Source organism: Chinchilla lanigera, unplaced genomic scaffold (genome assembly GCF_000276665.1).
Source record: "Chinchilla lanigera isolate Chin_1 unplaced genomic scaffold, ChiLan1.0 scaffold00171, whole genome shotgun sequence".
Classification (NCBI taxonomy): Eukaryota; Metazoa; Chordata; class Mammalia; order Rodentia; family Chinchillidae; genus Chinchilla; species Chinchilla lanigera.
Window position 1 is genome coordinate 977,508 of NW_004955572.1, and position 13,949 is coordinate 991,456.

At 42.7% G+C, this 13,949-nt stretch overlaps 1 protein-coding gene across 2 annotated transcripts; it reads left to right on the forward strand.

The window, feature by feature from the left end:
* Positions 1-3,983: 3,983 nt before the first annotated feature.
* Positions 3,984-6,781, forward strand: LOC102029339. Of its 2 annotated transcripts, none has more exons than XM_005413649.1 (5): positions 3,984-4,072; positions 4,167-4,472; positions 5,078-5,261; positions 5,552-5,708; positions 6,553-6,781. In XM_005413649.1, exons 2-4 carry the CDS (start codon positions 4,185-4,187, stop codon positions 5,698-5,700), a joined length of 621 nt encoding a protein of 206 aa, XP_005413706.1. In that variant the 5' UTR covers positions 3,984-4,072; positions 4,167-4,184; the 3' UTR covers positions 5,701-5,708; positions 6,553-6,781. The 2 variants fall into 2 exon arrangements, with proteins under 2 accessions (XP_005413706.1, XP_005413707.1); XM_005413650.1 differs by having other exon boundaries at positions 3,989-4,072; positions 4,153-4,472.
* The last annotated feature ends 7,168 nt before the right edge of the window (positions 6,782-13,949 follow it).

Sequence of the window (13,949 nt, forward strand, 5' to 3'; positions counted from 1 at the left end):
ATGAAACTTCTGCCTGTATCAAGAAAGAGTGTACAGAACTTCAACTCCATTTCTAGTGTTCTGGCTTAAGCTATGGAATGATTACATGGGTACTGAAAAGGTCCATATTCATATCAGTATTGCAGTACTTATACGTGAGAGAGTGAGTGACAGGGAAAGAATCTTTTTTTCTATACTTGGTTAAGGTTATCCAATATCAGATGACTCACATTAGTAACTTCATCCATATGTTAATTGCATAATTTATAATCTTATGTTATCCTCACTACATCATGGGTGCTTTGTTGGATGGCACCTGAAAGGACCTTTTTCATTTTTCTATAATAAAGTAACAAGTACTTCTAGATACAAGTTGGCCTGAGGCAAGGCAGTGAAACCAGAACAACACATGCATCCCAAGCTCCTTCAGCTCTTCCCAATGCCCTCCTCTTCATTATCAGGGAATACAAAAAGTAAGAAGGACTTCTGCTCCCCCCTCATTGCCCCCTTTTCACCAGGTAGTTAATAATAAGCATTATCCACTGTCACTCCCCACACATACCTGACTTCCCTGGGGGCAACCCTTGTTCCAGATCTTTTCTTTATTCCCCTTCTCCTTGGCTCCTTTCAAAAATTTTAACCCACTTCCTCAAAACCATGCCTTGAAATAATATTTGGTTAAAGGCACTAACTTTCAGGTAGGTTGTGATAGCATGCTAACTTACCTCTGAAAGTTCCTAAAGTTGCCTCCTAAAGTTGCTAAGATAGGGAATTTCATGCCCTGTGGGAAAGTAGGGGAAGAAAATGTTAGACTAAGTGACACCATGTGACAAAATAGCAACCTGGGGCTTATATGTAAACTCTCTGACATCCAAAAATTTGTTTAGTGTAAAGTTACTACAAAGTGAACATACTGTAACACTGCTGTAATCCTCTGCAATATCATACACATCGACTGCATTGTAACTGCTGTCAGATTAAGGCATTTTCATTCCTGAGAAGTTATCCTCTCAATCTAAAGAAAATTATCCCCTCTGCCAATATGCAATGTAATGGTGTCTAAAGAAATTACCAACACTTTACAGATAGTCAAAACTTAGCTTTCATCTCTCTAACACATTAGAGGCTCAAGCACACCATAAAAATTATCTTACAGTTTAGCATTTGGTTTTGAACCTTGTACAATTAACCAATGTAGAGAAAGCAAGTTGTTCTCAGTCATCTGATAAAGGAGTAAAGCTAGGAGAAAACTGTAACGGGTAAGGAAGTAGTAGACACTCATTTTAGCCAGGACAGGCAAATGTTCAGTATTTTGTGACCCTATTTTTATCTGTGCTTAACTGAAATTATAAAGTAGTTGTTTTGTCTTCTTTTATCATAGTCTCAGAGCAATATTCTCTGGTTTTAGTGTTCTCTGAGATCGCTTATGTCCAATAGAAGAATTAGATGATATAGTTGAGATGGCCTAGCAGGCCAGATGTGAGCATCAGGAGCTGCTTCATTTTCCCTCCATTGTCAATATGTAGTCCTTTATCCTATGCAGATAGTGAGAGCCATTGCCATAGACGGCAGCACCTGTTTGTCTGTCCCTGGCAAGGTCTTGTATGAGGCACTGCACATAAGTCTTGAGTAAATATTTGCTGATTTATTAGGGTCTGGACAGCTGGTTGATCTGAGTTTCAGAGGCCCTGAATTCAAGACCATTTGCTTAACTGATTAATTAAATTCCTGCTGTCAAGTTGTCCTCTACAGTTTTATGTAAAAGAAGCACGATTGTTTCAACTTCAGATCAAAGGTCAGGAGGTAGCTCTAGTTCTGGCTCCTCCATTAAGCAGAAGGACCTTAGCAAGCCAGTGAAAAGCTCTAGGCCCTTGTTTCCTCATTTGAAAATGGACTTGACTCAATATCGAAAAGCTTTTTCCAGCTCAAAATTTGAGGAGGATGAGTTTTCTCTTGCATGTCTTCCACCTTTATAGAAAGGGCTGAAGATTACATGGTTATACATTAATATAGAGATGAAGAATTATTCAACAAATGATGCTGCAGGTGACCTATTTAAAATAAAAATCGGGGCTGGGGATTTAGCTCAGCGGCAAAGCGCCTGCCTGGCAAGCACAAGGTCGTGAGTTTGGTTCCCGGTACCAGAGAAAAACCAAAACCAAAAAAAAAAAAAAATAAAAAAAATAAAAAAAAATAAAATAAAAATCAAGTGAAATTTTATCTCAGACTATGGATTAAAGGGTTAAGTGTAAATATTCCAAGACCTCCAGAAAGAAAATATAAAATGAAATTTTTCTGGGTGAGAAAAGATTTTGCAAACTTATAATAAAGGTAAAACCACAAAAAGTAAAATATCATTTTGTAACATAAAAATGAAAAACTGCATAGTCAGAAACATTACAATGTTGAAGAAGGAAAATATTCTCAAGAAGTGGTTAATATTGTAAATGTAACCTGATTTCAGCCCATCTACCTATCTCACTGACATAACTGAAGGCAGGGTGTAAACTAAGCCACAGAGTTTAGTGAAGCTGGGAAAAAACTCTTTCAGAACCAAATTTTAGAATTCTCTGAAGCCCATAGAAACTATTTGATAACTTCTCTTTAATAATTCCAGGACCAAAAAAAATTATTATTCATGTAATAATATACCCATATAGCATTTCACAGTATGAAAAATTTTTATCCCATTATTTTGTTTGATTCTGAGAGCAACTTTGTAAGATAGCGAGATAATCATTTTTGTCTTTAAAGATGATAAAACTGAAGTCTAGAAATAAATAATTCCCCCCAGATAACACCCAACTATTAATGCCAATTCTAGACATCAGATTGGGGTTCTGTCTTAGTTTTACAGTCTTTACAGAAAGGATTTTAGATATGAAATTTTCTACATTTTTTCCATATTTAAAGAAATGATTTATGATAATATTATGCTTAGATTTTAATATGCAATAAAGGGAAAAGGAAAAGGACTGAAGAGTCATTCATTTGCTGAAAGAAAATATGTCTCTGGTAACTTCAGTGGGATTTAAATAAATCTTTCCTAAATATATGAACTATGTTGCAAAGTTTTTAAAAACAAAGTTTAGTGTTACAAAACAGTTTTACAGAGTAAGTATAAAACCAAAGCTGATTTCTCCACCACTTCAGAATTACACTTGAATTAATAATTAAATAGGTCTTGATCAACAAAACGTCTCGTTCCTTTGGTGCAGAAGCATGCTAAGAAGCCTGCCTTTTAGATATTTAGCTCTTATATGAACTGGTGCCTTTAGAAAGAAGGTATGTGTTTTTTCATTCTTTGGAGGCACACGGTGATTTGGCAGAATTCATTAAATGCATTCCGGTGCCTGTTACATTTTCAACACTCGGTTCTGACCATATCCATTTTACTTTTGCCTGCTCTTTTATAAGTAGCTCTAACCATGTTAAATCATCTGAATTTTTCTCAAGTTTTTCCCAATAAAAATTCTCCCTCTGGCCGGGAGACCTCTGCCTCCACCTCAGGCTCCGCGCCCAACCCCCACTGCCACCTTGCACTCCAAGGGCCCACGCCCGCGCCGGTGTGGCGCCCCGTCAGATAAATCAGATAAAAATTTTTTCTCAATTTTTCCCAAGTCCGAGGCCGACTCTCGGGAAGCTTTTATTACTGTTTAAGTCTGAGCTATACTACATTTTTAAGATTATCCCTACTTGTATGGGACATCATCAGGCAGAAATTGCGGGACTGTTTGCTATAAACATGCCTCAGGGTTGCCTCCACATTATATCACTAATCTTCGGCCCATAACTGTAAAATTAAAAGGGTACAACTGATGTGGACGTAAAGGGTAGCACTAGTTACTAATGCCAAAAGGAAAAAAGAAAAAAAAAGTCTGGGTAGCCCTCAAACCTAAGAGTCTTGATCATTCATTGGACGGAGTGGATGTCAATCTTCACTTCTCAGCAAACAGCTTAGAGTCTGTTATGACCTCACGACCCCACCCTCTGACCCCTGGCACCTTGAGGAGGTCTTCAGAAGCCGCTTCAGGGGTTGGTGTCCGGATCGCTCTCCTGCTGTTTCCACCGGGGGACCTCTCCAGGCCCCAAGGTAAACGCTTGGAACCTCAGAAATAGGTTTCACCTTCGACCCTACCCCTCACCTCCACCCTGTGGGTCCGCTACCCACAGCCTCCCTTCCACAGGTGGAGAGCTCGCTGTAAATGGATTCCCGCTGGCAGCTGCCATTGCGCGGCCAAGTCCGAGGCCGACTCCGAGGCCGAGGCGACATTCGAAGGCATGGCCGTGCTCGCAGTTTCGCTCGCGGTCTCCTTCGCAGTCGCAGTGTCCTTCGCAGTCGCGGTCGTGGCCATGGCTTTGGTCATGGCCGTGGCCGCCATCTTCACCATCGCTGGCTCCTTAGTCAGAACATGAACTTGTTGGGGGCCCTGGCAGAGATACTGTACGCCACACAGAACGAACCCCTGATGGAAGAGGGCCATTTTATCTGGGTGAGCCCGGAGGCAGAGTGGGCTGCGGGGTGACGGGACGGGGCGCCACACCGGCGCGGGCGTGGGCCCTTGGAGCGCAAGGTGGCAGTGGGGGTTGGGCGCGGAGCCTGAGGTGGAGGCAGAGGTCTCCCGGCCAGAGGAAGGCCAGGAGGAAGAGAAAGGTGAGCAGGCCCGATTCTCGGAGGGCAGGACCCCAAGAAGGAAGCGGATGCCAAAGACGACTTGGACATGGGGCCAGCGGAGGAGGAGGAGGGCGGGGACGGGATGATGAACCGGGTGGTGGACCCCTGGCAGTTCCCCTTGTTGAATTTCCGAATCACGTTCATGGAGCTGGCCAACGCGCTCCTGCAGCGCATGCAGCACAACGACCACCTCCTGATCCGCCCCTACTGGGGCCTCCAGGTGTTGCAACCCCTCCCTCTCACCTCTGCTCTGACCTCAGGCTCAGTCTTGGCCCCCAGAGGGGGCCAGTGCTCCACTTGCCCCCTTGGCCCAAGGTCGTGGCCCCCTGGCAGGGCGGGGGCATGGGTAGAGGTTCGGGCATTGGTGTGGGTTCGGGCGTGGGCATGGATTTAGGCCTGGTCCTGAGCTTGAGCCGGCCGTAGGCGTTACCTTCGGCCCCAGAATTCCAGGAGCCAACAGGTGACAATGCAACCACAAGTAATTCTGTGGAGCCGGCAGTGAACCAGGCAGACAAGGCAGCATTAGAGCAGGCAGCAGCAGAGCAGGCAGAGGAAGAAGCCGAAGAGTGTGGAGAGGAGTTCGAACTACAGATCACAGATGCCAGATGTAAGTAACCAGCTAGGGGACATTGGAGGAGGGGACAGTGGATGGGACAGAGGACCTTCTCGGGGAGGATGGCTAGAGGGGGTGGGAGACAAGCCATGACCTTAGCTCAGAGACAGCTGTTGGCCCTGCGTCATGCCGGCCATGGGTGAGGAAGCAGTGGATCTGGCCTCTTCCAATTTAAGGCTATTCATTTCTGAGTTACTTCGCTCTCCCTGCTTCTGCTACTTCTTATGAATTGGGCTATTTTTCCACGTGTGACTGATCCAAAATTCTATTATATTTCACTAAAGCAATAACTCAATATGAGTTTGACAACTGGGGTAATGATTTTATATATGAAGAAGAGGAAGAAGCAGAAGAACAAACTGAAAACACAGAAGAAGAAGGAGTTGAAGAAGGTCCTGAAAAGGACCTTGACTCAGCAGATGACAGCTCTTAAAAATCCAGGTATAAATTCTAGTACCTGAGACCAATATGTGTTGAGAAAACTGCTGCCAGGAGCAGCAGTGTCTGGGCCAGCTGCTAGTTGGGCATTCAGTACCTGGCCACCAAAACGCGGTCTCCTGTACTAAGTAAGGGATAACTTTCAAATGTTGACTACTGACAAACAGCAAAAACATAGCAATTTCAAGTGGGACCACACTGAATATTTAATACCTAAATATGTGTTCACTTGTAGACTTTTATATTTCACTTGAACTTAGCCAAAAGACCCAGAAAAAATAGACTTTTATATTTTAGGTCAGTCAAAAAAAAAAAAAGAAAGTCATAGTATGATCTATCACTGAACTGGTAATCTTTTAAGGTCTATCTTGTCTTTAAATAGATTTAAATGACCAACACTTTTCTTTTGCATATTCACAATTATGTATTTCATAATGGCATCTTTCTCATATAGTAGATATGGAAACTAAGCATCTGGAGGGGGAAAGGAGTACTATCTGTGCAACCAGAATAGGTTTTTAAAGTTGGAGAGATTAATTGAAATGCCAGAATGCCCTCTCCAATAAAACAAGAAAGACAATAACAGTACACACACACAAATCCAAACCTTTCTGGTGTCAGACAAGAGAGAGACAAGGTTGGTATGATCAGATTATAGAAGCCATCATTTACACAAGCGCCCTGATATTTAACTATCCAAATTATAAGAGAAAAACACGTTCTCCACTTGCTGAGATATAGCACACAATGCAGAAAATATATACAGGGCTGAATACTTTCTTACACTCAGAAAGTCATTTGTGGTGATTATTGCTCTTATAATTGTTCCTTTTCTCTCATTCTGCAGATAAGAACAATGAAAAGAAGACGGAAAAAGAAAAGTCTGTTGTTCAATCTTTTTAGACTTTTCAGAAGCCCATGGAAAATTTTAGCACTGATAGCATTTTTAAATGCATTACACCAAAAATTAGCTAAATAATATTCCAAGTTCATTACCTCAAAAGTGACATCCCGTGACAACTACTCTTTCTCTTATGGATGAATTTGACAATGTTTAATAAAACTAAAAATGTTTGAGTGAATAAACAGTTATGTATAGATTTTATTTAGCTAAATAATCTTGACTCAGATCTTTCGCCTTTTTGTTTTGGCTACCTTACATTCATTGAATAATGAATAATGCTTTAAATTACTATGAGTAGCATAAAATAAAATGTAATGTTTAAAAACAATTTTTGTAAAGACAGACATGGGGGCTATCCTTTAGAGCTATGTTTAGAGCTATGTTAGTCACTAGCCAAGCATGCCTGCGGAAAATTTAGAATGTGGCTAGTGAAAATGAGATGTGCTTTGTGAAAACATAGCATATCTTATTAATAACTTTTTAACAGATTACATGTTGATGTAATAACACATTGAGTTAAAATAATAGTACAAAAATTGTACCAATTTCTTTTTATTGTTTCATGTGCCTGCTACTACATACACAATTCCAGCTGCGTACTGTACTAGGTGTCTACTGGACAGTGCTGCTGCAATGAAGGGAATATAATGGATGGTCCTGGTTGCCTGGTGGCTACATGATGCTGTTGAACCTGAGCCTACAGTTTGACCTAGAGCGGTGATTCTCAAAGTTTAGTCCCCAGAATAGCATCATCACATTACTCAGAAATTCTTAGACTCTACTCAACACCTAGTGAATCAGCAACTCAGTGGAGCCAGCAGTCTGTGATTTAACCAGCCCTCTGAAGGACTCTGATGCCCACTGTTTGAGAACTGCTAATTTAGAGCAATAGGGGATGTAGCTGAGAAAATTCACCAGCTTGAAACTGTTGCAGGCAAACAAAGATGTGATTAGGGTTGGGCTGAGGAAGAGACACAAGGGACAAAGTTTGGCTGTTGGCAGAAGAAAAATTCATAAGGTAAAAACCTGGTGGAGAAGGATATAAATATACCATATATATGAAATCTAGGTAAACATCCAAAAGGCCACTGTGTGTTGATTGTGGATACATATAGAGATTAAAAGGCAGGCATGTGAGAGTTGCATGCAAACATAGCATACAGAAAGGTGAGTGTTGGAAAGATAAACACAGGATGTGAAAGGGGGATTCTATATTTATGATGTTACATGTATTAACCTGAATGGTGGGTCGTTCTAGACTTTGTGTAGTTCTAAAGTAGCACCAAAGGGGGAAGAGAAGGAGAGTAGTTCCTACATTATTTGGCCAGGATTTAAAGAAGTCCTACAATTCTAACACCTGTAACAGCCCTTTTGGGTCATTATGAAGGTACACTGTCATGAGAAGATATATCATTAAATGAAACATATTGTATTAGTTGATTTAAATATGGATCCCCAACTGAACTCTTGTCCGGAGCCTGGGTAAATATCTGGCTGGCCAGGCTAAATATCTGGTCTAGAGCCCTTTTCCCTCCCTCACTACATGCCACACTGGGCAAGTGGTCCCTTGCTTTTGAAAATGGCTTGTTTCAGAATCCAATCAAGCCATGAGACTTAGACTTAGGTCCAGAGCCAGGCTGGATTACAACCAGCAACCATCAAGTCCTGCTACTCACCCATCTGCACCCCCTCACCCAGTTCCCCGGGTATTCAGATGCAAAACCTCTTCAGCAGCACTTCTCCCCATAGCAAGGCCCACCTGGAAGCCATCAACTCGGGAAGGCACATGTTCACGGAAGCCCTTCCTGTGCAGCACAGCCTCTGAAGGACATTTTGCTCCTCTGGCAACCCTCGGGTCTGAGTTGTTCCTATCCTATTAGACGTCCCTCCTCATGCCACAGACAGACCGAGACAGACTACAGAAGAGACTTCCTTGTATTTGTTTTTGCAAATAGGAAAGAACAAAGGAGCTATAGAGAATATGTCTTTTGGCATTAAAAAATAATTTAACTTCTGCATTTAAAAGTAGAGCTTTATTAACTACAAAATAAATTACTAACAGAGAGTTTTGGGAGTAAGAATAACCTAATAGAGGTTTACTCCTCAGCAAAGAGGAAAGAGATGTAACAATTGATATACCAAGACCACCTAGGTAAACAGCATCTCCATAAATGAACTGTTCACTGTGGGAATACAGAGGGCATCAAATCCAGTCAATAGAACACTTAGCATTGGGCTAGGAATGTAGCTCAATAGTACAGCACTTGACTAGCATGCATGAGGTCCAGGGTTCCATTCCAAGTACTGAAAAACAAGCCCTAGCATTATCTCAAGGGCTAAGAGACTATATAAGAAAAAGTAGATGTTTTATAGAGAAAAGGTAAAATCTCCCATGCACCTGGTTGTGTCACTGTGCAATCATCAGTAAAACCAAGCAGCTACCGTTTTTTATGTTGTTTTTTGGTTTGGGGTTTTGTTTTTTTTTTTTTTTTTTTTTTGTCTTTGACACAGGGTTTCACTATGCAGTTCAGGCTGGCCTTGAACTCACTTTGTAGCCCAGGCTGGCCTTTAACTCACAGCAACCCTCCTGCCGCAGCCTCCTGAGTGCTGGGATTACTCAGGAGGGTGACGTGCACCATCATACCCACCTGCAGCCACTGTTTTTCTTCTGAGCAATTCCACCCAGGCTATAAAGGTACAACTATAAGACCAGGCTTGCATTTCTGTTTAAACAAAGTAGCTCCAATGTGACAGGCAGATATGGTGATAGCTATCCTGAGAAGTCAGCTCTGTGCCTGCAGGGAAATGAGCTAGGTTTGCTGCCCGTGCATCTAAAGGGCGCTCTCCCTTAGTGTTTGGTGGGCTTGGGGTGGAATAAAGGGAAGCACAGGGAAAGGAAGATTATCTAGCTTCCAGAGAGCCCGCATGGGACACTAGAGGGTGTGTGCCTTGAAAAGCAAACCAGTCGAGGAGCTGACTCTGGGAGAGGAGGCCCTCATCTTTTCTCCTCTCTTTGGGGGTTCTTCGTGGAAGCTGTGCCTCATGGGCAAGACAGTTGCCAAAGGGAAAGGAGGAGTCAAAGTGTGTTTGGCTATTGCCCCTCCCCCTAGAAAGGGAAGCCTCCTCCTGACTCTCCCTCCCCGCTCTGGCCTTTCAGCCTCCTCTCGTCCTCATGGGTGAGGGTGGAGGGATCACTGGGGAGGTGGGTGCCTAGTATCTTTTGAGGAGTGTGCCTCTAGGAGTGAGGATGGGGAGAGGCTGGTTTCATCACTTGAGGCTTCCAGGTAGTGGAAAGCTCACGTCTCTGTGGATTTAGCATGGAGGACTTGCTTTGGGCTAAACCCTTGTGAAGCACAGACTCTGAGGAGAAGGGATGGATGGGAAGTTGATCTACATGGAGTTGTCCATGTCAAGGCCAGAGCCAGAGGAGAAGGGACCTTCAGGGCCTCCAAACTCGGGGTGGTCAGCTTGTCCTCTGCCTGTTGGAAAGTACAGCTTTTGACATCTGCGAAAGGTTGACTTTTGACAGGGACGGAGGTGCTTAAACAGCAGCATGTGTATGATTGGAAGCACATTTACCTTTCTGAGAAGCTGAAGAGGGTTTCAGTGGTGTTGGGACAAAACACCAGGCACTGATGGACTAACCATCCAGAGAAGTAGAATAATCTTCAAAAAATGTTCTGCCCATTAGGGGGCCACTCACTGCTGCCGGGCACATGGCAGCATGGGTTTGCAGGGGGTATGTACAAAGAGGGAGCTCAGTATAAGTACTCTGTGTATTACTATCACCCAAGCTGAAGGGACCGGAGTCCCCCATGGATATGTGGATCATATATATATATATATATATATATATATAGGGGTAGTGGGCTGGTGGGGTGACTGGCCTTTGCAAAGCATGGAAAAGCAACCAAAAATTAAAACATTTTAACTTAAATCAATGAAGCCCAAAAATACTATCCTTGGGCCAAAATATCTGAACTTCCAATAGGAATACTTTATTATTTAAAGTACTTTATAATACTTTAATCATTCCAATGGCATGTTTTTGATCCCTACTTTAAAAGATATTATTTAAAGAAAAAGATTTTATATATCTATAACCATAGCATCATAGCCTTTTTCTGAGAGCAAAAAGATATGGAAGCCAAATGTAACATTCCAGATCTAGAAGATAGAAAAATATACCATTACTAGCAGCAGTTGTTCTAAAGTCCATGTGATTCATTTAACATTTACCAAATACCTCCATTGTGACAGGCATTATAAGTGTAACAAAATAGGAGGGCTGAACTTTCCTTCTAAAGGGCCTGTATTTCAGAGGAGCTAAACAATGTCCACCCATATCATAACTCAAGTTAGCCTGTGGTGAGGACAGTGGTGGGGAGTAGATATAGAAAAGGCTTTTTTAGAGATGTGATTTGAACCAAGTTGTAAAGGGGGGCTTTGGACTGGTCTTTCATGGCTGTTCCCTGCCTTCTCTCACATTAAATGGAAAGCTTTTCAGTTTGTATGGCCTTCAGTCCCTTACTCATTCTACCCTGTCCCTAATTATACGTCTTCAAAGGAAAAGGACTAAGCTACTTCTGTTGATTGACAGAAGAAATAGGATGGAGGAGAATAGATTTCCCTAAGGAAAACTGAAATACTGACTTGTGCCACTTCCTGGCTTAGAGAAAATCAAAAGTGATGAGTAGAATGAAGGAGAGTCATCAACTGCATACCAGGCATAGGAAGTGTTACCTCTTAAATAGTTTTCCGCCCTGGATGAGCTCAAGCAAATGACCAAGGCTAGGGACACCATCCCATGGATTTTTAGGTTAAGTACTTGTCACAAAAAGAACCCCAGTGTGGGAGCTAGAAGGCACTCTCAGTTTTGTTTCAGGTATTTCTTGAAGGCTCATCTCCCCAGTTATTTCCTTTGTCCTTTATTTTCCTTCCCCATTGACATGGAGCCCACTCCAGCCACCAGATGAGATAACTTGCTGCCACTGTAAAAGGAACATCTCCTGTGGAATCTTCTTCACAAATGTTTCCTCTCTAGCAAGTCCAGTTCCCAGCTCCACTCCATGCAAACAGAAGAGGCTCCCACTGGGAATTCCATTGCCATTTACTTCAAGTTCAACAGCAATCATTATGATTATGTTTTATTTTGGCCCCACTGACCCTGACATAACTGGAGAGGAAATAATTTAGTATATTAAGAGTCTTGGCACATATATTAGAATATCACTATTGCACAGAACTGGGAGTGTCCAGCTCCCAGAGGCCTTGGCCACATTCCTTAGAGGGACACGGGAATGATAGGGGAGGGTGCACAGGGATGAGGACCATGGAAAGTTCTGCCATCTTTGGGTTTCACATGTCAAACAGCAACAAGTAGAACTCACAGGTCCAAGGGACACCACATCGGTACATTAGGAAGTATGAAATAAGTTTGGTAAATGTATAAATGCATGATCCAGTTATTAAATTTGACCCATTTGGAAAGGTAGTAAAGAGGAGGAAGGGAAAGGACCAGGAAAGTGGGGAAGGGAAGAATGCAAGAAAGTAGTATTTGTTTCAGTTGTCACAAATAGGGACAGAGTAAGTGGCAAACGCTTATTGTGGTATTCATGACCCCAGTCTCATTTTCAGACACATCTGCCATTTTTCCCACTGCTCCAGCCATTTCCTTCTCTAGCATGCATGCACCTGTTACCCTTTATACTATTATCTTTAGCTGAAGTTACCTCCCTCTTTACCCTCCCACTTCACTGTCAGTTGAGTTGCTAGTGATCTTTGAGGAGCCAGCTGAAATGCCTCTCTTTAAGCACTTCCCCAGTCACCAACCCAACTTCCTTTCCCTCTCTTCCTAACTAGCCATTCCCTCTGCCGAAGTCTCATAACTCTTTGTTATTTTCCCTATTTTAGACTTTAAAATCTTTTGCTTTGTCTAAGTATCTGCTTCCCCCTCTAGACTGTGAATTAGAGAAAACCACAGGCCTTAGACACCAAATCCAAGCAGACAGCAGGCGCTCAATACATGATCTGTGAATGAAGTGATGGTTAGGAACTGGAGTGTTTGTCCTGTAGCTTCAAGTGGAAAACCCAGCTCTTTGTGAAGTCGGAAGACACTTGTATAATTTCTGTGTTATAACATTTTATTTTCTATCAAAAGAATATGAATAGTGCTGCTGCATGTTAGAAAACATAAAATACTATCCAAGTGCAAAAAAAATAAACGAATCTAGACAGACACTACCCCCTTCATAAAAATTAACTTAAATTGGATCAGAGACTTAAATTTAAAACACAAAACTGTAAAACAGTGTGTTGGTTTGGGGTTATTGTGCAAGGGGGAACAACATAATACAGGAAATATATTTTATATGAGTATTTATAATAGTCACCCAAAGAACAATATACAAAAAAGTGCAGGTAATCTGTCCACATACTAAGACCAAGGAATCAGCTGTGGGCCGGGATCCCATGGAAATGTCCTGCATGAGTCCAGTTTAAGACCTAGAGCTTATAACAATGCCTCCCAGAAGTCCAACTGGAGGCCTAGAGGCCATAACAATATCTCATGCAAGCCTGTTTCACAGATCTGCACTGCAAAAGCCCTAAGGTCAGTGGTGGAATCTAGGAAGTCTGTGCCAGCGGGATGAAGGAGCTGTGCTAGCAGGCTGAGGGATCTGCACTGGAGCCAGGAAGCGACGCTCAGAACCAGAGCTCCCCGGAAGGTACCACAGCCACCCTCAGCAACAGTGAGGTCCCGAGCTCCTCAGATGAACAAGATGGCCAAGTTTCCATCAGGAAAGCCACACAGCAAGCTTCTCTAGGAGACTGGCAGTATACCTTCTTCCCCTCCAGAGCCAGGAAGCAATGCTCAAAGTGAGGACCTGAGCTCCCCCAAAGTGAATCAAAGCCATTCTCAGTGGCAACAAGGTTCCAAGCTCCTCGGAGGATGAAAACAGCCAAGTTCATCAGCATAGCCAGCATGACGAGCTCTTCCAAAACAACCAACAGCTCCTTACAGCTTCTACCAGCTCCAGCAGCCTTTCTCCGCTCCCAACAGCCTCTTTTTTTCCCAAAAGCCGTTTTTCTTCTTCCCCAGGTCTGCCTCTTATGCTGCTGGCAACAGTCCCCAGGTGGGCCTCCCACACCAGCACCACACTTACTCAGTTCAGCTGGGGGTTATAAGCTGACCACCAGTTGTCAAGCCACTACACAGGATAACACAGGAAGAAGTCTAGATGACTCTGTGTGGGTCATAACATTTTAGAGAAAACAACAAAGGCACAATGTATGAAAAAAGTAACTGATAAACTGGATTTCAGTAAGATAAAAACTGATTT

What these genes read in the sequence shown, in the direction of transcription:
- LOC102029339 (XM_005413649.1), top strand. Translation starts at nt 4,185, where the DNA reads ATGGATTCCCGCTGGCAGCTGCCATTGCGCGGCCAAGTCCGAGGCCGA. An exon ending in AAGAGGGCCATTTTATCTGG is followed by an intron (nt 4,473 to 5,077) that starts GTGAGCCCGGAG and finishes AGCCGGCCGTAG; the next exon opens with GCGTTACCTTCGGCCCCAGA. An exon ending in ACAGATCACAGATGCCAGAT is followed by an intron (nt 5,262 to 5,551) that starts GTAAGTAACCAG and finishes ATTTCACTAAAG; the next exon opens with CAATAACTCAATATGAGTTT.